This window comes from Siphateles boraxobius, unplaced genomic scaffold (assembly GCF_051911475.1).
Source record: "Siphateles boraxobius isolate OS27281-9 unplaced genomic scaffold, OSU_SipBor_1 12, whole genome shotgun sequence".
Lineage (NCBI taxonomy): Eukaryota > Metazoa > Chordata > Actinopteri > Cypriniformes > Leuciscidae > Siphateles > Siphateles boraxobius.
The window spans coordinates 35,433,398-35,452,876 of record NW_027508722.1 but is presented as its reverse complement, the minus strand read 5'-3'; the positions used below and the strand labels follow the sequence as shown (position 1 = coordinate 35,452,876).

The following is a 19,479-nucleotide window of genomic DNA, read 5'->3' as shown; positions in this document are numbered from 1 at the left end:
CTTTTACCCAAAGAGACTTGGATCGCATTTCATTCAAGTTAATTCACATTATCTGTTGCATATGATAAATGCATGCACAACTAAAGCCCTAAAGACTTTTGGACCATGCTTGTTTCTTTCTTTTCCATTCTTTGTCATCAGTTTTATTGGTAGTGCATGCAGTTGCTCTGTTCCTGTTGCATTGTTACCTGGTTGTGTCTGTCTCTCAGGATGACTTTGTTGGTCTGGACCTCTAGCATCACCTCGGCACTGGACAGCCGATAAGAATCAACAAGAAGTGCAATCTGTGAAAGAGCCTCTTCAACAGTATCCACACCCTCATCTCCTAGAGAAAAACTCACCAGCCGCTGGATTCAAAATAGAGGAAGAACAAAAAATTAGCATCACTGATATCAGGCTGTAAAAAAGATAAAGATAAAGCATGGCAACACACACACAGTTATCAGCAGAAGCACCCATGAATCACATCTTTAACTGCCTTCTGCAACTGTTTAATTGCTTTAACTGATAATTGACCTTTCTGGAACTCTTAGCATTTCATTATGCACATAAATAGCACATTTAAGTCAACATGAAACTGCGTTTTATTTCTGTAATGTGATGCATTTCTGAGTGGATATTCAATGGGATAATGTTGAAATTAAGTGAAAGTGGCTGTGATTCAAATTTTGCACAAATGAGTCAATTCTGATTTCATGCTGACTTTAAATACCTACTATACACCCCGTTTCCCCTACAAAAACATTAAGCACTTAGTGTCTGTACGACCGTATGAAAGAATCCACTTCAAATGCATGTAGAAACAACCTCTCGAATTATAGGTGTGACTCAAGACTCACCTGTATCAAGAAGTTTGAACAACCATAGACAAAGTCTTGCATTGACTTGTTCATTCATATTAGGTAGGGCATATTTGTATTGGTTTATCTCGCCAGCATAATAACTCACTGAAGTGCATGTATGCCGCCTGTTCACCTCATTTCATCAATGTCATATCAATCTGGATAAGAGCAACTGGTAAATTAAATAGTGGTAAGAGGGTTTAAGTGGTCTTTGCCAAGTTACTATTGCTGTTGCTCACACTTTAAAATAGTGATTTGAACAAACCATTAATGTCATGTATTAAACTAAGACATGAATGGTTCCTAAAATTCTTGGACTCTTTTCACGCCAGACAGGACGAAACCATCCTAACCACTATAGAAACGCTCCTCAACCCTTGATGACACTCACAGTGAGCAGGTATTGCTCCCCCATCAAGACCACCGACTGTCACACACCTGTGGAAAGTCAAACGGATCACAGATGAAACAATGTTGGTGTTCAAATGTATGTGACTGATGACGTTTCAATAATAGCTTCAGAATGTGTCATTTTTACACCATCCCTGTCTTTCTCCTGTTCGACCTGTCCGTCTACCTGTTCAAATACACATTCACTGTGAGCTCTGACCTTCACTTTTACATTGATGCACAGAGAGCGTATCTCAGATGCTTTATTATGAGGAATGAAGGAAATACAATGAGCTAAATAAGCATCTCTTAAAATATTGAGACAGATTAAAAATTAAATAAACAGAAACTCTGACTCATTTAAGGAACGGTTCATACAAGATTTAATATCATGTCATCATTCGCTCACCCTCATGTTATTCCAAACCTGTTTGACTTATATGGAACACAAAAGGAGATTTTGTGGAGATAATAAGATTGGATGTTCATCCACAGTTCAAGCTGCTCTTTTACAAAAAGCACCTTAAAATCAATGTGCAATATTCCAATGACAGCTTTATGTGATAAAAATTGAAGACCCAAATTGAAGATCATATTTGCTAAAACAATGTCACCCTCCACCAATTGTGAATGTTCATTTTCAAACTAAATGCATAAACACGAAATACATAACTTTAAGTGAGTACATATGCAGCATGAACATTTTTACATTCCTAGGCATGTATGAGTAAATGATGACAGAATTTTCATTTTTAAATGAACGGCTCCCAACAGGTAGAAGAGAGTGGCGTGAACTAGACACACATGAATGTTTCTATTGAAGAATTTCACAAACGAATCATGTCTGCTCATTGTAATGTCCTTTAAACAGATATAGTACAGGACACAGCTCTTATACTCACCTGCGGCTGAATCCTGGACGGTTGTCTTCTGACTAGTATTCTCAAAACTAGATGTATTTTTGATAGTGTGTTAACCACCCAGACATTCCTCTCACAGATATCACAGAAGAGATGAAGGTTATCTGAGATGGAAAACATGTCTTAGGTGAGTGATCTAACTGGCCCGTCTTTATTTCTAAACTTATATTCGTTATTATTGGCTCATTTATTCTAATTTTACCAGTGTTTGGGGTAATGCATTAAAAGTAACATGAGTTACGTAATCAGATTACTTTTTTCAAGCAACTAAAGTAACACATTACTTTTAAATACTTTTACAGCCACATATCTGAGTTACTTTTTCAAATATGTAACGCAAGTTACTCTGTTTGCCCATGTTGAGAGAAATCGTGTATAAACATTACAGTTATTGTAGTCATGCAGTAACTCATCTCACTTGCACAAAAACAGATTCAGTATTCCTCAAAATGAATAAAAAGTTAAATGCAATGTAGCCTATTAAATCTCACTTTATTAAGCAATGTATTTGCTGCTGACCTTTGATGATCCAATTCAACTATACGAATAAGCAAAAATGACTTTAGATAAGCTTCACATTTGCTGTCCAAAGTAAGTGTTGAACTTTCTGAAAGGTTAGTCTACTGTACAGACATGAATTTGCATTTCCGTCAGCCTGATGCTTATTCGATTCACTTTTGGTGTGAAAGGGCCTTTACATTTGCCAAAAATATAACTTTTTTGCTGTTAAAAACAAACAAACAAGCAAGCCAAGCCCAGGAGAAAAAGTAACATAATGCATTACTTTCCATAAAAAGTAACTAAGTAACGCAATATTACCTTTTTAGGCAGTGATGCAAAATGGTAGGCTAATGCATTACTTTTTAAAGTGACTTTCCCTAAAACTGCGTTTTACTATACATCCCCTTTAGTTGAAATAGTCAATGAAATTTTAGTCTGAAGCTTTTAGTCTGTTTGTTAGCTTTGAGGTCATATCCCACCTCTGTGCAGTTTGTGTCCCATGCGTTTTCCGTGCATGAGTCCTGAGCACAGAATTGTGGGCGGGGCCTGTCTGTGTTTTGGTTTGGTATTGGGCGGTTCTTACTTGAGATTGACAGCTGGAATGTGGAGGGACTCAACAACGTGGCAAAATAAACTCCAGAGGAGGAATGATCTTTCTCTACTGGGCTGAAAGTGCAACTGTACTTTAAAATGTAAAGGATCGTTTAGTCCCGACTCATTTTTATTGCTTTATTTATTGCTTATTATTTTTATTTTAATCCATTGGGTCCTGACATTTCAGCTGAATTTTAAAAGTTATTTCTTTGATTTGTATGTCTGATCTTCAGAGGTCAACGAGGAGGTTCTCGTAGAGGAATCTGCTGCAGGCACAATATGGTAAGTTATAAGTATAACAAAGATGGCTGATTATTGTGATTCACTTACTAAATCGTATGCCATTTACATAGCAGCCAAACGCAGTTTTAAAATGTAAAAAATTGCCAGACAATATCTATGTTGTTTGAATGTTGCTTATGAGTCTTTTTAAATAATGTAAGGCTATTATTTACCCTGTCAAGTCTTCTTCACATTAAATGAGAATAATTTTGTCAGTTGGGTCACTTTCTAAAATAGGATGTTGCGTCATGAGCTGACAGCGCCACCTGTTGGTGCCTTCAATCGTGGTGTAATTTTCTTACTTTATTGCATCAGTCATCAGTGAAACTCTCTGAAGGAAACGCAGAGCCGCATGTCAACGGTCCAGCATATGGAAAACCATAATAAAAATATATAAATATACAATTCAGCTATTACAGATGTAGCCTAGATGGTTACTTTAGAAATACTGACTGATGGTAAACTGATTCGATGCGTTGCAAGGAAAAACAAAGTGAAACTGTGTGGATTAGATAGAAGATGTAGGAGAAATGTGTAGAAATAACTAACGAAATAAAAATAACTAAGTATTTTTGTAATCTTTCGCGATTAATACTATAACTTTATAATAAATTTTTACAACTTATAACTTCATAACTACATTCAAAAAACTTTTTATACTTTCACTTGCTACGTTTAAAACTGAAGATGTGATATTTCAGGCTAAAGCATCGAGCTTCGTCTAGTGGGAGGGGCCTGATAAATATGGGTGGGCGCGCGCGCGGAGGAGGGGCGTTGCCTGAGGTTCCCTTTCCGTAAACCCACAACCTCTACCGAAGAGTAAAACTCGCGCAAAAATAACCGTCAGTCTTGGGTCCTCGATACGTCAAACATTATTCCAGTAGTTTGTATGTGTACGGTTAGGTTAGGGAAGCTGTGAAGTGATTTCTTCAAAAGGGATTTGAGTCGCACGCGTGTGCCGGTGACAATAGCGCGCGCGCCATAACTCATTAACACGTGCGCGTGTGTTTGAGAGCCAAAAAGAATCAAAGACGGAACAGCAGCGGTGAGAATTTATCTAATGCATATATTTATGAAGGACATTAATTCTAAGATTAATTGATTTACATGTTAATATGGACGCATATATTGATAATTATTTCATTTTAGTTGCATATGAGATGCACCAGCTGAAAGTAACAGAGTTTGTTTTTTGATTCATATTGCACTAAAGAGCTTATTTATGCACATAATCAAATGAATACTTGTTTTAGAGTGGTTTTAGAGCGACAGTTAGGCAATGTTTCGTGCTGTCAGGGTTGCGCATGCGCCTGTAACGTTACACCTACACCATGGTGATGTGGTTTAATGTCAGGGCATTTTAAAAATTTATTTTCCTGACATTAAAGAGTGTCTTTCTTTCTTTCTTTCTTTCTTTCTTTCTTTCTTTCTTTCTTTCTTTGTATTTAGGCTGTTTTTGACTTTGAAAGTGGGCTTATCTCATTTAGGTCCATTTTTATTTTACATTCCTTACTGTTCTGTTTTGGATCCTAAACCACTTGATTATTTTATTATTATTATTATAACTAGTCTTTTAATATTTGTCGTTGATGATTTGTAATAGTACATTGATTATTATTATGCAGTAGTATGTTGTAATTTGTATTTTGAAAGATGTTATGCTATAAATCTGTGTTAGGCCCTTTATTATTCTCAATATATATGCTGCCACTTGGTAATATTCTAAGGAAACATGGAATTAGTTTCCATTGTTATGCTGATGACACTCAAATATATATTTCATCACAGCCAGATGAATACGCTAAATTATCCAAATTGACAGATTGTGTTAATGATATAAAAGATTGGATGAAGCGTAATTTTCTTTTATTAAATCCAGACAAGACAGAGGTAATACTTATCGGTTCTAAAAACCGTCCACAAAACCCTTCACAGCACGACTTTAACATAGTGGGATGCCCCGTGACTTTATCCGCTACAGTAAAAGACCTGGGTGTTATACTAGACCGCAACCTGTCTTTTGGAAAAGCATATTTCATATGTTACAAAAACAGCCTTTTTCCACCTAAGAAACATTGCTAAGCTACGTAATATGCTATCAGTCTCTGATGCAGAAAAGTTAGTTCATGCATTCATGACCTCGAGACTAGATTACTGTAATGCTTTATTAGCTGGTTGTCCTGCATCTTCAATAAACAAGCTACAGTTAGTCCAAAATGCAGCCGCTAGAGTTCTTACTAGATCAAGAAAATATGATCATATAACACCGATTTTATCATCACTTCATTGGTTACCTATAAAGTTCCGTATTAAATGCAAGGTATTGCTTTTGACTTATAAAGCTCTAAATGGTTTAGCTCCAGTCTATTTAACGGATCTTCTATCGCCTTACAATCCATCGCGCTCTTTAAGATCACTAGATTCGAGGCATCTGGTCATTCCTAGGATATCCAGATCCACCAAAGGAGGCAGAGCATTTTCACATTTGGCTCCGAAGCTCTGGAATAGCCTTCCTGATATTGTTCGTTGCTCAGACTCGCTCTCCCAGTTTAAAACTAGACTGAAGACGCATCTATTTAGCCAGGCATTCATATACATTTTTTATCTTACAGTTACTGTAAATTCGGCCTCTAGTTCATAAACGCCAGAGGAGAACTGGCCCCCGACTGAGCCTGGGTTCTCCCAAGGTTTTTTTTTTCTCCATTGGGTCATTTGATGGGGTGTTAGGACACCATTAGGTCACTGGATGGAGTTTTTCGGTTCCTTGCCACTGTTGCCTTTGGCTTGCTCAGTTGGGGATATTCAAATTAATTAACCAATCATACCATTGATCAGCTCTACCAAACTAGGATGTCTTTTTTTCCAGTAATAAACAAACATTGTTAAGTTGTCTTGATTTATACTGTGAAGCAGCTTTGATACAATCTGTATTGTGAAAAGCGCTATATAAATATATTTGACTTGACTTGACTTATAAATCTAGATCAAGCTTTTGTTTCATTGCATGTCATAATTGTCTTTATACAGTAACCTGAATAGCTACAAATATTTGTAAACATGCAAATGAAAAAATCATCTTTGGCTTTGAGTGCTTTGGCTTCACGTTGCATATTATAAGCAAATTGCGCCGATTTAAAATCCATATCTAATTATCGCAATTCACATCAACACTTCTCAAGTAGTTTTACTCCATCGTTTGTTTGGACTGATTACTCAGACGGAAGTGATCTTCTATAGTAGTCTGACAGGAAGCAGCACACATGATTGAGCAGTTTTATGACTGAACTGGCAAGATAAGATCGATTTGTATAGCAGCATATTTTATAAGAACGTCCAGTCTTCAAAGCAGCGCCGCGGCTTTATGTGTGATTTATTTGAATATGCAAACAAGCTTTTGTTTCTCTCTTAGATGACGTCAGAGAAACCCCCGTTACCTGGAGACGGCCAGCAGGACGAGGCTGATCTTGGCTTAGGGGTCGAGCAGGAGGTCACGCTGGAAACGGCCCGAGACGGCTGGGACAGTAAAGTGGAATATTTCCTCGCTCAGCTCGGATTCAGTGTGGGATTGGGAAACGTGTGGAGGTTCCCGTACCTCTGCCATCAGAACGGAGGAGGTGAGCGAGGAGGAGATGGGTTTGATTATGCAAAAACTATCCAGGCTTATATTATAAGTCTCCCTGTAGGCAATCATTTTATCCCTGAAAACTCATCTTTGATCACCAAAATCACATATGTAAATGTTTTTTTTCCTTGGAAAAAAATCTCCATGCCTTAAAATAGCTTGAATGTAACTCGGTCTACACCCTTGCTACATTTAATACGTGGTTCTGTGAATATGCAAATGAGCCCCGCCTCCACTCACTCACTCGGCTCAGAGATCCACTCGTTGACGATCACACGTTGATCTGATTGGTTACAAGGTAGTTTGTGACATCAGAAACACCAGCGATTTCAAACCGTGTTTTTGAGACTGTCTTTGGTTCACTGCAGTTTTAAGGAGAAAATACTCAGCAATTCTGTTGACTTATGAATTTGCACATGGTTTGTCTTAAAGCATATTAAAAACACCACATGGACATATAAACCTTAACAACATTAAAAGCTGGATTTTCACCACAGTGGGACTTTAATAATTGTTTTGTTTCAAACATTGTCATGTGTATCAGGAGCGTTCATCTTGCTGTATGTGGTGTTGATGGTGCTGGTTGGAGTGCCGTTGTTTTTTCTGGAGTTGGCGGCTGGTCAGAGTATCAGACAGGGAAGCATCGGCGTCTGGAGACACATTTCTCCAAAACTGGTTGGCATTGGCTACTCCAGCTGTGTGGTGAGTAATCTCTAGCGTTATTGGCCGATTGCACTGGTATAGGCATTGCAGAAAATATAATACTGAAACTGTGAACATAATTAGTAGGCCTATAGCGGCGTGTCGATGAATTACGTCGACGTCATATTTTTTTGTCGACGCTTCTTTATTTATTTATACATTTTTTGCACCGTTCCCGGCGGTACAGCTCACACACACGTGGGAGACCGAAACATTGCAGAATGGAGGACGAAACAGCAACCTCTTCACAGAATTCCCAACAAAGCCATGCAAAAAGCCGCTAAAAAAACAGCTCGCACTAAATCATCAAAGGTATGGGAATACTTCAAATTTAGTCCCAAACGTAAAGGTGTCGTTATTTGCGCTCTTTGCCAAATGGAGTTGACATCCTGTCTCCCGGAAGTTCCGGGAGTCTCCCGCATATTGATAGCGGCTCCCTGATGCCCGCAAATAAGTTAAAATCTCCCGGAATCTAGAGCTCGCGGCTCAAAACCGTGTAGCGCGGGAGAGCGCGAGACCTTGCGTGTGTGTGCAGATGTGCGTGTGTGCCTTTTGAAGTGTGCCCCCCCCCCCCCCCCCCCCCCAACAAAACCGAACAATCAGTCCGGATGTTTTTTATGAGCACTGAAAACATTAAAATGAGCACCACATTCAAGTGTGATAGGGGCTCATTTGAGTACCAAACATTTTACAGTGTAGATACTCTGTAAGAACCAGATCAAAATTGTTGTGCATTGAATGTGCACAGTGCACTCCTGCAATTTCCATGTTACAAAAAATATTCGTTCAATTAGTCATTAGATTAGTCGACTAATCAATAAAATAATCGCCAGACTAATCGTTTAATTAATAATTGTTTACCCTAGCCCTAATAATTAGCAGACTTGCACAAAATTATCATAAGGTATTGAATTTTATGCTCATTGGTTTTCTTTTTTCTCTCTTTTTATGTCCCAGGTGTGTTTCTTTGTAGCTCTGTATTATAACGTCATCATCGGTTGGAGTATCTTTTACTTGGGAAATTCTTTCCAGTATACTCTACCATGGGAAAAATGTCCAACTGAAGGGAACATCACTGGTGAGGATTTGGAGTGTGTAGCCACTTTTCCATTACCCTACAAATTGCGCAAATTAATATGGCGAATTAAAAATACGGCCAATGGAAACTCGTAAATTTTGCAAAAACTCACATGTATCGCAAAAAATTTTACACGCTCGCATGAGGTGGTTTTTCCGGCAATTCAAAAAAGGAATATTACGCAAAACTGAAATGGAAACAGTTTTTGAGCATTTTCATAGATTTTTAGACAGAAGACGAGAGAGTGGTTTATTAAACTCCTAAAATACACTAGTATCACGGGAATACTGGATTCTAAACAACAATGAAATGCTGCAATTTATCAAGACCTTGAAGCAGATATGAGAGTGAAACACTTTTTTATGTGTCGCTCACAAGTATACAGGGCTTTCCTTGCCATTAATGCTTGGACAACACGCCTATGTCTCCTTCCATTAAAAATAATGGCTAGTGCGGTGGCTGGAATATATGTTAACCTACCAACATCCTTTGCTACGAATTTTAGAATGACTTATCGCGTTTTAGTCGCATAACATCGGTGAATGGAAACGCTGTCATTTCACAATAGTTTTTAATCGTCATTTATAAAATATCTGTAATGGAAACGTGGCTTGTGTTATGCAAGATATAATTTTAGTAATTCTAACTTGAGATTGAATATGAGGAACTAACGCCAGAAATGTGACTTTAAAAAAAAAAAGGATATGCATTTGTTGTTTTTACTCAGTGAAGGAATGTGCCGCCAGCTCTCCCACGTCGTATTTCTGGTACCGTAAAGCTCTGGACATCACCGACTCCATTAATGAAACGGGAGAGTTCAACTTGATCATCACTGGATGTTTGCTGGCCGCTTGGGTCATCGTTTGTCTGGCCATGTACAAGGGCATCAAATCTACCGGCAAGGTACAGTGAGTGAGTGTGTGTGTGTGTTTTTGTCGTGGATGTAACATTCTTTATATGCTAAGTAATTATTTAAAAAAAACATGCAATAATTATTTAAGAAATAATTATAATAAAACATTGATTTAATAAATGCAATAATTAAAAAATGGCAGGCTGTTTAAATCAAACTAACTTGTTGTAATTTGATTATTGCGGATATTGATGTGTGCAGGTGATGTATTTCTCCTCGGTGTTTCCGTACGTGGTGCTGCTGTGTTTCCTGATCAGAGGCGTGACGCTGGACGGAGCGTCTGAGGGCATCAAATTCATGTTTTACCCCAGAGTACGTAGATGAACACGTGACTGCTTTCTGCGCTGCATGTTGAGTTGAGCTCCAGAATATGGGCAGGATTTTTTGATTAGACACCATAATCCATAAGAAGTGTCTTCTCTCTGTTTTATGTTATTAATTTAAATCAGTATTGCTTTAGGATTATTTATGTGCCAATATATTTTTTATTAATATGTTAAATTGCCTCTTTTTATATTTTCAGTTTTCATTTTAGTTTGGTTTTAGTAATTTTCTGTGCTCTTGTCATTTTTTTTATTATATATATATATGAATGATACTTTTTTTTTTGTTCTGTAGTTTTAGTACTTTATTTTAAACTTTTTTCAGTTAATTGCTAAGGCAACATTTCTAGTCTAAGTTTTTCATTAAATATTTATATTTTATTTAATTTCAATTACCAAAAATGTGACAAACGAATTAAAATGAATCTCTTCTTTTTGTAAGTATTATTATTTTGATCATGTGACATATTCAGTTTAACTAAAGCAGTTCACCATCAGTTTCCCTAAGTGAGTTTAAAGCCACCTCTGCTGTTGTGTTTCTCTCAGCTGGAGATCTGGGCTGATGTTCAGGTGTGGCGTCAGGCAGCGACTCAGGTCTTCTTCGCTCTGGGTTTGGGTTTCGGTTCTGTGATCGCCTACTCTTCCTACAACCCGCGGAACAACAACTGCCATCGCGACGCGTTCACTGTGTCTGCCGTCAACTTCCTGACGTCTGTGCTGGCCTCGCTGGTGGTGTTTGCTGTGCTGGGCTTCAGAGCCAAAACCATCGCCATTGACTGTGTCAAACGGTCAGTATGCAAGTTACACACAAATTATTTGGGATTGTTTGATCCTCAAACATACTGTATTTTAATAAATTCTAGCTTTGCAAATCAGTCTTATAAAATGGCTAAAGTGTAATGTTGCTACAAAGCATTAAAATGGTTACGTACCATTTAATGATGGCGAAATGAATTGAATGCTTTTAATATATTTGGTTGTGTATGTTGCAGTAATCTGAAGGCCATATCCAGCGCTTCTGTCTCTGACCTCTTCATCAATGCTTCAATTGTGGAGAACCTCACACTGAATGAGTATGAAGACTGGTACAGGAGAGAGGGCCAGCATCTGAAGATCCCCGATTACAACATCACCGCCTGCAGCCTGGAGGAAGAACTGAAACAGGTACGTAAATATACATCATATAGAACAACATCATCTGATGAAAATGTTAGTAATGCAGAACTCGCAATACATTTGCATTGATGGAATGTTCTTGGTGGTTGCTTGGGCAATGCTGGAATGTTTGGGGTGTTGATGGGAAAATGCTGGAATCTTTTGTGGTGTTGATAGAAAAATGCTGGAATGTTTTGGGGTGTTGATAGGAAAATGCTGGAATGTTTTGGGTGGTTGCTACGGCAATGTTGGAATGTTTTGCAGGTTGCTAGAGCAGTGCTGGAATGTTCTGGGGGTTGCTAGGGCAGTACTGGAATGTTTTGGGGGGTTGCTAGAGCAATGTTGAAATGTTCTGGGTGGTTGCTAGGGGATTGCTTGAACGTTGTGGGTGGTTGCTAGGGCATTGCTAGAATGTTTTGGGGGGTTGCTAGGGCATTGCTAGAATGTTTTGGGTGATTGCTAGTAGGGCTGAAACGATTCCTCGAGTTACTCGATTACAAAAATTCCTTGAGGCAAAAACTCTGCCTCGAAGCCTCGTTAGATTCCTATGTAAAATTTAATTCACTATACGCGTATCTGTACTATAGCGCGTGATACATTTTGAATTTATTTGGCGCGATGGCGGAGAGTAAAGATGTCCATAAACGGCAGAGAATGTCTAAAGTTTGGGATCATTACATACTAAGAAAGGAAGAGAACAAGGTGCAATGTGTCTACTGCGAAGTAGACCTGGCATACCACAACAGTACGACTTCAATGATTCAGAATCTGAACCGAAAACATCCACTCCATGCTCTCACCAAGAGCACGTCTAGTTAGACGCTTAAACATTCGCTCGAGTTAAAATTTTTCAACGTGTGTGTAAGACGTTCGCGTCATTAGCGACGCCCGGCGCGAATGATGCGTCTATTCGCGTCTTTGCACTGACTTTGTATGTAATCTACTCGCGCAAATAATTAAATTTACGTTCGGTGTGTGAACCCCTTCACTCACACACACACACGCATACACACACACGCATGCACCCTCGTCTCTCTCACGCGCCAGTCAGATCAATTGCGGCAATGCATCACATATGCTTAAACTTTCATGTAGCCACGCAACAATAATTTCAGCATGCATTCACTGTAGGCTATACACCGCGACGTGATGGAGGAACACATATTGTATTGCAGTCTTTGCGAGACCTTGTTTGTATGTCACGTCTTCCAAATAGTTACAGACAACAACAAAAAATGAAATTCCCCAGCCTGCTTCTCCAAATCCACTCGTACTTTTGGGGAAGACATTTTAATTGGCTACCAAAGTAATTGAGCATAGAACATTGTTGGCACTTATACTAAATGGGTAAAAATTGCAATAAATAGGCCTAGTTTTGGAGCCAAATGTTGGAGTTGGAATACGTTTTTTTTTGTTTTTTTTTGTTTTTTTTGAAAAATAAAAGCCAAATGCTTGATCATTTTACAGCCACATCATTTTCGTTATGCATTATTTGTTTTGGTTGTTTAAAAACACACAACAAATTTTTTATCCGATTACTCGATTAATCGAACGATTAAGTGCTAGATTAATCGATTGATTAAGTGCTAGATTAATCGATTACAAAAAGAATCGATAGCTGTAGCCCTAGTTGCTAGCGTAGGGGACATCAAAAATATGATCTCTAGGTCTAAAGAAGTAATGGAGATTAATAAAATCTTAAAAGGCTATTTCTCTAGTTATCCTCCATTTCTAAAGTGACTCTATCATTGAAGGTGATGATCTTCTTTCTCTCTCTCAGGGTGTTGAGGGAACGGGTTTAGCGTTCATAGCGTTCACAGAAGCCATGACGTTGTTTCCCGGGAGTCCGTTCTGGTCGGTGCTGTTCTTCCTCATGCTGCTCAATCTGGGATTGTCCACTATGTTCGGCACCATGGCCGGAATACTGACACCGCTAACAGACACCTTTAAGACACTACGCAATCACAAACTCATCTTCACAAGTAACACACTGTTTTGACTTCCATTAAACATGAAACAATTGTTCTGTTGTTCTTGTGTTTATATTTGATGTACGTTTCCTAAATTTGGGTTTAAGTTCAGTATTGCTGTAGTTTGAATATGATTGGTGTGTTTAATCTTTGTGGTGTTTTTCTCTCTCTGTCAGTGTGCAGCTGTGCGTTGGGCTTTCTGATTGGTCTAATCTTCACTCAGCGCTGTGGAAACTACTTTGTGACAATGTTTGATGATTATTCCGCCACACTTCCGCTCATCATCGTTGTCATCTTTCAGACCTTCAGTGTGGCCTGGGTTTATGGAGCCGACAGGTACCGCAGACTCTGTGCTTGAGTAGGAGTGTTTCGTTATGTGGTTGAATACATAAACGAAGTATTTTGTAATGCAGGTTTTTAGAGGACCTGAAACAGATGTTGAATCGGCCGGTCCCTGTGGTGTACAAGTACCTGTGGAAGTACGTGTGTCCAGTTGCTATGCTGGGACTCTTGGGTGCCAGTCTGCTAAAGATGATCCTGAATCGCCCTACATACACCGCCTGGAATAGAGAAAAGGTCAGATCATAAGTAAACCATTACCTTAATCTTTAACCCTATAAAGCTACTGTTTCATATTTATATATGCTACTTTCTAAGACCTATAGATTATTAACATGATCAAAACTTCATTGAAAAACCTGTTGCACACAATCTACTTGCATGCTGTCTGTCGTTTGAATGATAGTTTTTTTTTTTTTTAGCAAGTAAAGAATCTTTTAGTACAATTGTAAATGCGTCCACCTTCAGCTCGTGTTTCACGTGTCTTTTTGCTGTGAAATCTGCACTGATTTTTATAAAGTAAACATAAGAGCAACTTTTATAGTGTTTAACACTTACTCGAATGGAAGCTTGTTTCCGCCACAGAATAAAACATTTTAAAGGATAATTGTGACTTTTTATCTCACAATTGTGCAATTCTGACTTTATAACACTCAATTCTGACTTAATAACACTCAATTCTGACTTTATATCACACAATTCTGAGATAAAAGTCAGAATGGCAAGATGTAAACTCGCAATTTTAAGAGAAAAGGTCAGGCAAGGCAACTTTATTTACTTGATTATCCATACATAATCTTTTTTGAAAAAATCGCATTCAAATGTGAGTCAAATATGATCATCAGGCTTTTGAGGAAGGTTTATTTGTTCTTCTCTCTATCATCATTGTATTGCATTGCAATACAATATAGGTTTTAAAACTAGAGCTTTGATCATAAAACTAAGCATTTAAATATCTTTAAAACTTAAATATTATCATCTTACTAATATTATTAGCAGATGATGACTGATATTTATGCATTTTATGCAAGTAGTCTGTTATGCTGTTATAAAATTTCACTGATTAGAAGTGATCAGAATTTTACTTTTTTTTTAGCCACATAAATATCAGCATCTGCACCATCTTTGCTCTGTTTGATCCTCTGAATCAAGGCTTTTTCTTCTTGTGTTTCAGAGCTCCATATTATTAATATTATTATTATTATTATTATCATATGAGCCATAAAAGCCTGAAGTATTAAATAATACTTAATAAAAATCACACATAGCAAAACCTAAAAATATATTTGCATAAGTTCAATTAATGGCTCCATTTAAAAAAAAAATATATATATACATAAACATTTTTTTTTTTTGGACTAATATCTGAGGCTTTACATGGTTAATGTTGCTTTCAGGGATTAAAGTTCTCCGTCGCTACGACGGATTTCCGTTAATTGCAGCGAGTCTATGACGGATTTCCGTCAATTGCAGGGTTCCCGTCTGTCCATGCCTTAAATTCACTTTTCATAATTTTAAGGCCGTAAATAGGCTTTCGTTTCTCAAATAGTGTGATAAATGTCTTAATTTTAGTTTGCAGAGGTCTTAAATTAAGGAAAGACGAGGTGTAGGCCTATTCACCCTGCTGAGGAGGATGTGATAAAGCCTGGATTGGAGCGAATGCACGTTCCTCTATCCACTCTAAGCATTTTGTAATCGCTTCGCTTTTGGTCCACTCCGGGTTTTCAAATCCCGCGCACGGAAAAACTGCTCCGTGTTCACTTTTGGAGAAGTGCATGTCAGGCTACAGCTGGTTTGCTGCGGTCCGAATTCGAGCGCGTTTGTTCCCGGAGCCCCCCGCAGCGTTGGTCTTGTTTCACACTCAACTTGGCGCATGCTAGAAAACAGAACGCGGGTCAATATTGGCCGTTTCTCAATACCAAGTAACCTACGCAAACTTCGGACTTGCGTCCTTGGTAGTTCAGACTTGCCAAGTTCGACTCAGGAGAACGAACTCCCGAGGACGAGAGGACGCGGGTCCGGTTATTCTGCAAATGGAACAGCGCGTTCTTGATCGCGTCACTCAGCTCGCTCTGCTACTCCGGTTATGTCTTTATGTAGCCTATATTTTAGGCAACAATAAAACGAAATATGGTATAAAATACAACTCTGCCTCTTTTCATCAACAATACAACGAAATGTAACTTATATAAAACACCTCTTTTCATTATAAATGAACATATTATCATAAACATATTGGCCAAACAAATGTGGTTCAGGCAACGCACATTGATTATCTTCACTGCATATATTTATAACAACACGAAATATAAAACACAACCCTGCTGCTTTTTGTTTTCATTTTAAAAATATCAAACATTATTGATCATTAAAACTGACATTTAACAAACACAGGGTTGTATCGTTTTATTTTATTATACATGTACACATACAGTGAAGAGAATGCATATTAAAATATATATAAATAATATTTTATATATTTTAGAATATATAACATTACACAACCCTGCCTCTTTTTGTTAAATGTCAGTTTTAATGATCAATAATATCCAGTATAAAAGTATAAGTAGCCTAATAGGTAGGCTATAAGAAGCTATACAATGAGAAATAAAGCAAACAATTCAGTCAAACATTAACATTGTAGCCTATTAGAGAGCTGACTAAAGTTAAATAGCCTAAATATATAAAGTTATGAAACTTCACTTTGCCCTCAGCCAAAACGATTTGCCATGGAACAAACTATATATTAATACAGCATGTTTGGTCTTATAAAATAAATAAAAACATGCACTGAAAAGTTATGTAGATGGTTGATTATTTGTCAAGCTAAGTAATTCTTTTTCATAGATTAAAATAGCTTTTTAAATACGCAAACTGGCAATATTAAAGCGGTTTAAAACATCTCCCCTTAAAACGCTATTGGTCTCGACAATTTAAATAAAGTTAAAGGAATATGACTTGGCCTGAAAAAAAGTTCAGTCAGAAGAATTTTTTTCACTTTAATCCCTGTGCTTTTGTCCTACATTTCCTCTCAGGCATCTAAGGAAGATCTCCCTTATCCTGGCTGGGCGCTTGCTGTCCTGATCACACTCATCATTTTTGCGTTCCTTCCTGTTCCTATCGGATACGTTCATTCCCTCCTCCTGGAGCGACTGGGCCAGTCTCCCGCTGACACTGAGGCGAGATACGGGCCGTGTGCCACTACAGACACAGACCTGACCCCTCTCGACACCTTCCACCCCCTGCTCGAGGGAAACCATCACTCCCAATCCACAAACGGCCACATAGAAAGTGACCAATCAAGTGTATTATGAGGAAGTGAGAGGGATGAAACTACAGCACAGCCTTCATTAGAGTTTACAAACATCTCGCAAGGATCTATTTCAATCAAGATCTTTGTATTTATACCTTGGTGTTCATCATTTTCAATAATTTTTATGTGTATATACATACAGATGGGCACAAAAATAACTGACTTTAAAGGGTTAGCTCACCCCAAAAAGAAAATTGTCATCAGCTTCACGTTCATGCGTTCAACTCGCACCATCTGGTGTTTTCTAGCCAAGTTGTGCAAGTTGCTCCAAAACAGATTATATTCAAATGCATATAACTTGCATTAAATTCAGTATTCTGAAGCCATACACTAGCTACTGTATGTGAAAATCTTGAACTTCCCGGTTTAAACATGTTACATATGAAAACGTTGTTTATGTGCACCCGGAATAACGACTTTGCTGACCGTTTACTTTTTTTGAGTGCACGTCGCTTTAAGTAGACGTTTAATAATGGTACTACTGAGCCGCACATGCGTTTGCTGGGTCCAGGTGAACGTTAAATAATGATGAAAGACTATATTTAAAATGGTCCAAATATTTGGTTACTGATGGTCCTGCTGGTTTACTGATCTGATGGTGTTTTATGTTTTATGATGGTGTGGTCCATCAGTGTTGTTTAAAATCTATGGTACTGAAGGAGCATCAGTGCTTCATCTCCGTTGATGTATGAATGAAGCCTCAGAGGTGAAATAAATACAGGTGAAACTAGAAAAATTAGAATATCCTGCAGAAGTTATAATTTTGATGATTATGAAAACCCCAAATTCAAAATCTCAGAAAATTAGAATATTACATGAAATCAATAAAAAATAGGATTTTAAATGCAGAAATGTCGGCCCTCTGAAAAGTATAATCATCCGTATGTATATAGTTATATATACTAAATATATTAGTTTCACTTTTTAATTTGAATTACTGAAATGCATGAACTTTTGCACGATATTCAAATTTTTCGAGTTTCATCTGTTGTTCAAAACAAGAATATAATCATTCCCAGAAAATCCAAAATGAAGTTTAAATTAAATATTCCATAGGTGCTTTTGGTGAATTAACACTGTTATGAATCAAAACACAATGGCATCTCAAGAGGACAGCAAGGGTCAAAGGTCATCAACCATGATGGTTAATAATGACAGTAGCATCAGAATGTTAATGTTGATCGTCCCTGATATGTTCTGTGTTGAATGTCACTATTTAAGTGGGTCTGTACGTTAATATCTGTATAAAGCTGCATTGTGTTCAAAAGGTCTTTTGAACCATTAAATATTCACCCATAACTAAGTTTCAGAATCAGACCTACAGCACACAGGCTGCATCTTGAGTAGGTGCTTATTTTGAGTAAGTAGTTACTCCACTACCGGTAAAGAAGTGTGTTCTATATAGTATGAATGTAATTCAGACGTACTACATTCGCCATGTCAGTATCATGTGACCAACCAGCGTCAGTTGTGTCACTTCACTGTCATTCACAGATCCTCTCCTGTGGCCTCATGGGATAGTAAAGTGTCCATCGTATGCACACTTCAGGATCTCACCGCATGAATTGGGTCATGCAGGGACTTTTTCTCTACACTTTTACGAGTCATGTGAATTCAGACTAACTACTTTTGTCACATGCTGTTTTACACCGACTATATAATAGGGAAGTGTGTGATTTCAGATGCAGACAAAGTTCTGCTAAAATACAGTTTTGGGTGAATCTCAAGAACAACACTTAAGAAATGTCTGGGTCATATTTCATCTTAATGTTGTTAAAAATATGCTTAATTGTTAATGCAAAATATGACACTTACGTGTATTTGTGAGGGTGAAACATTTGTTGGGTCTTTATTTCAATCTGAGTCCATTTTTTAGTTTGTGTAATGTGTAACATTCTAGGCTCTTTTTTGAGCACAAACTACAGCCACAGAAAGAAAGAAAAATGTTAATATATATATATAATTCCAGTTTGTATGTGATACAAATGCCAATCTGATTTATTATGAAGAATTTACATGCAACAAAATTTTCAGGACAATTTTTAATTTTTATATTGTACATAAATGTTTTTGTTGCTTGTTTTTATCTGTAAGATATTTTTATGGCCTTTTTTATTTTCCCTCAGACGTGTTTCTGAAAGCGAACATCTGACCCACAGGACAGACATTTTATGGCTTATAGTCATTGTGAAGTAATGTTCTCTTTGCCTCTCACAGAGGTTGATGGGTCTTGTGTTTCAGTAGCTTGAATGCAGTTTGTTCTGGTCAGTAATATATGATGAAATTATAATTTAACTGTAGTCCTTGTAGAATACTTGATAAGTTTATGATTTTGAAGCATAATTTCTTCTCTTTGATGTAAATGTCCCATGCTACAGAACATTTTCTGTTGCTTTTTGTCAAAGTCAGAAATGATTCTGAGGTTTTCAGTTTGTGTGAATGTTGTTGATGGTCATACTGAAACAGACATTTTGTACAGTTTGCCCCATGATGATGATGATCTTGTTTCTGTATAAATGGTTATTTGAACTCAAA

The 19,479-nt window shown here is 37.5% G+C and overlaps 2 protein-coding genes and 1 long non-coding RNA gene across 11 annotated transcripts in view; 2 read left to right on the top strand and 1 right to left on the bottom strand.

The window, feature by feature from the left end:
- Positions 1 to 577, top strand: part of LOC143727315 (uncharacterized) — an 8,177-nt gene extending 7,600 nt beyond the window's left edge. The window contains exon 6 of the long non-coding RNA XR_013199464.1: positions 210 to 577. This is a non-coding gene — a long non-coding RNA (uncharacterized LOC143727315). The remainder of the gene's footprint in view (positions 1 to 209) is intronic.
- Positions 1 to 3,184, bottom strand: part of eps8l1b (EPS8 signaling adaptor L1b) — a 12,511-nt gene extending 9,327 nt beyond the window's left edge. For 2 of the 6 annotated variants that reach the window (XM_077219260.1, XM_077219261.1), the window contains exons 1-3: positions 3,133 to 3,184; positions 2,135 to 2,256; positions 189 to 347 (exon numbers count right to left, since the gene is read on the bottom strand). In XM_077219260.1, coding sequence (XP_077075375.1) covers positions 189 to 347; positions 2,135 to 2,256; positions 3,133 to 3,169 — 318 coding nt within the window. In that variant the 5' untranslated portion in view covers positions 3,170 to 3,184. Of the gene's footprint in view, positions 1 to 188; positions 348 to 1,233; positions 1,365 to 2,134; positions 2,257 to 3,132 lie in introns of those variants that run through there. The other 4 variants (XM_077219262.1, XM_077219264.1, XM_077219263.1 and 1 more) reach the window with 3 other exon arrangements.
- slc6a16b (solute carrier family 6 member 16b) lies at positions 2,143 to 19,479 on the top strand. Of its 4 annotated transcripts, none has more exons than XM_077219268.1 (13): positions 2,143 to 2,279; positions 3,481 to 3,529; positions 6,939 to 7,143; positions 7,696 to 7,853; positions 8,811 to 8,931; positions 9,659 to 9,834; positions 10,046 to 10,156; positions 10,714 to 10,955; positions 11,160 to 11,331; positions 13,103 to 13,304; positions 13,469 to 13,628; positions 13,706 to 13,868; positions 16,667 to 19,479. In XM_077219268.1, the coding sequence occupies exons 2-13, from the start codon at positions 3,527 to 3,529 to the stop codon at positions 16,943 to 16,945; spliced, it is 1,992 nt and encodes a 663-aa protein (XP_077075383.1). In that variant the 5' UTR covers positions 2,143 to 2,279; positions 3,481 to 3,526; the 3' UTR covers positions 16,946 to 19,479. The 4 variants fall into 4 exon arrangements, with proteins under 4 accessions (XP_077075383.1, XP_077075382.1, XP_077075384.1 ...); XM_077219267.1 differs by lacking the exon at positions 2,143 to 2,279 and adding an exon at positions 3,218 to 3,345; XM_077219269.1 differs by lacking the exon at positions 2,143 to 2,279 and having other exon boundaries at positions 3,232 to 3,529.